This window comes from Belonocnema kinseyi, chromosome 5 (genome assembly GCF_010883055.1).
Source record: "Belonocnema kinseyi isolate 2016_QV_RU_SX_M_011 chromosome 5, B_treatae_v1, whole genome shotgun sequence".
Classification (NCBI taxonomy): domain Eukaryota; kingdom Metazoa; phylum Arthropoda; class Insecta; order Hymenoptera; family Cynipidae; genus Belonocnema; species Belonocnema kinseyi.
In genome coordinates this window covers 119258680-119260383 of record NC_046661.1, presented here as the reverse complement: position 1 = coordinate 119260383, position 1704 = coordinate 119258680, and the positions used below count along the sequence as shown (strand labels likewise).

Sequence of the window (1704 nt, the reverse complement as noted above, 5' to 3'; positions counted from 1 at the left end):
GCAAGGCTTTTCAAAAAATTACATTTTTTGAGTTTCGACTAATTTCCAATTTTAAGTAATTTGAATAGTAAAATTTTAGATATATAATCCTCACAATTTCGACCTTAATAATAATTCTCTCAATTTCCGACGAACTATTTTCCCCGAAGCGGTTTTGGGAATTTCTTTCACAAATTGTACTCCTCCTCTCAGATGCTTTTGAATTGATACACGTGCTACAACAAAACATTATAAAATGATTCAAACCAATTTATTTCTGAATTTTCATGAGCTTGAATTATGAACAATTTTTCAGTTACATCTGCTCACCATTCACGAAATCTGTAATTTCTTGTTTTGTCAAATTGGAATTAGGTTGCTTCACAATAAAAGCAAATGGCAATTCACCAGCTCTTTCATCTGGTAAACCAACAACAGCAGCATCCCTTACATGTGGATTTGTAAGTAAAACTGCTTCTAATTCGACTGGTGGTACTTGAAAGCCTTTATATTTTATTAGTTCTTTTATTCTATCGACAATGTATAAATAACCGTCCTTATCAAAATATCCAACATCTCCAGTATGAAGCCAACCATCTTTGTCAACTAAAGAGGCTGTTGCTTTTTTATCATCACAATATCCTTTCATAATTGTACTACCCATAAAACAGAGCTCACCTATCTGATTTCTTCCTAAACATTCACTAGATTCCAAGTTCTCCAGTGGTATCACTTTACCTGCATTTTCGAATCAAAAGGTTTATTACTTACAGTAAACTTTTACTCTTTCCAAGGCCGATAAACGTAAACATTTGTATATTTCAAGCCTGGAGGGGCCCCACCTCTACTGCGAGTCGCGGGATGATTTTGTGAAGCGACGCTCATTGACTGCTCCGGCATTGTATAGATGCGCGCGCTGTGAGTATGTATGCGTCTTTGCATTTGCGCATTGAGTATTTTAACATGGCTTCACGGTCATGATATGATATATAGAAATGACAGGAAAGTCAGCATAGCTTCCTATACGTCTTTACATGGGGATGCACACAACTTTTTGGAAAAATACTCTAAATTTAAAGTAGGTTATAAATGTATGAATAGTAGTATTTTTCAAACTTAGAATGCATTTGCTTGATTCTGTTCCATCCTTTTATCGGTTGAAGACCTTTCAGTTTTAAGCAATAAAATTAAATGTCTGAAATTTTAGGTTATAGTGTCCGATCCTAATCAAATCGATCTGGTACTCTAACCTTAAATTTTCTATTTTTTATTTCATGTCACTGAAAGATCAACAATCTTCGAAAGAACTGATAATAACTGTATGCATTTACATTGAAGGATATACCAACTATGCTAACCTTCCTGATATTTCTACTTATCCTATGATAACCATGACGCCATGCAAAAATACTCAATTCAAACCAATGAGGGCTTCACACTCTTCGGCCCTCCTTTTAATTGGTCAGCCAAGACACGGGCAAGACCAACAGGTACAATTGTGGAAGATAATGGTGCTTCACCACTTAAAATATGCAAGCGTGAGGGATTAAGAATAAATTACCCTTGGAATGAGTGCGCCTTTGAATAAGCAACAATTCACTGTATTCAATTTGAACTACACCAGAGCTGCGTTTCAGTTCCAGTGACGGGGATTGCCTGCTAATAGCCTTGGAACTAAAGAGGGGCAATCGAAACGTAAACCGTGAGAGCCGCCTGAGTCGTTTG

General features: G+C 36.2%; 1 protein-coding gene across 3 annotated transcripts in view; it reads right to left on the bottom strand.

The window, feature by feature from the left end:
• LOC117172638 (4-coumarate--CoA ligase 1-like) overlaps positions 1 to 1704 on the bottom strand; it is a 16524-nt gene continuing 14820 nt past the window's right edge. For 2 of the 3 annotated variants that reach the window (XM_033360746.1, XM_033360748.1), the window contains 2 exons: positions 310 to 717; positions 1 to 215 (listed from right to left, as the gene is read on the bottom strand). In XM_033360746.1, coding sequence (XP_033216637.1) covers positions 91 to 215; positions 310 to 717 — 533 coding nt within the window. In that variant the 3' untranslated portion in view covers positions 1 to 90. The remainder of the gene's footprint in view (positions 216 to 309; positions 718 to 1704) is intronic. The other variant, XM_033360747.1, reaches the window with a different exon arrangement.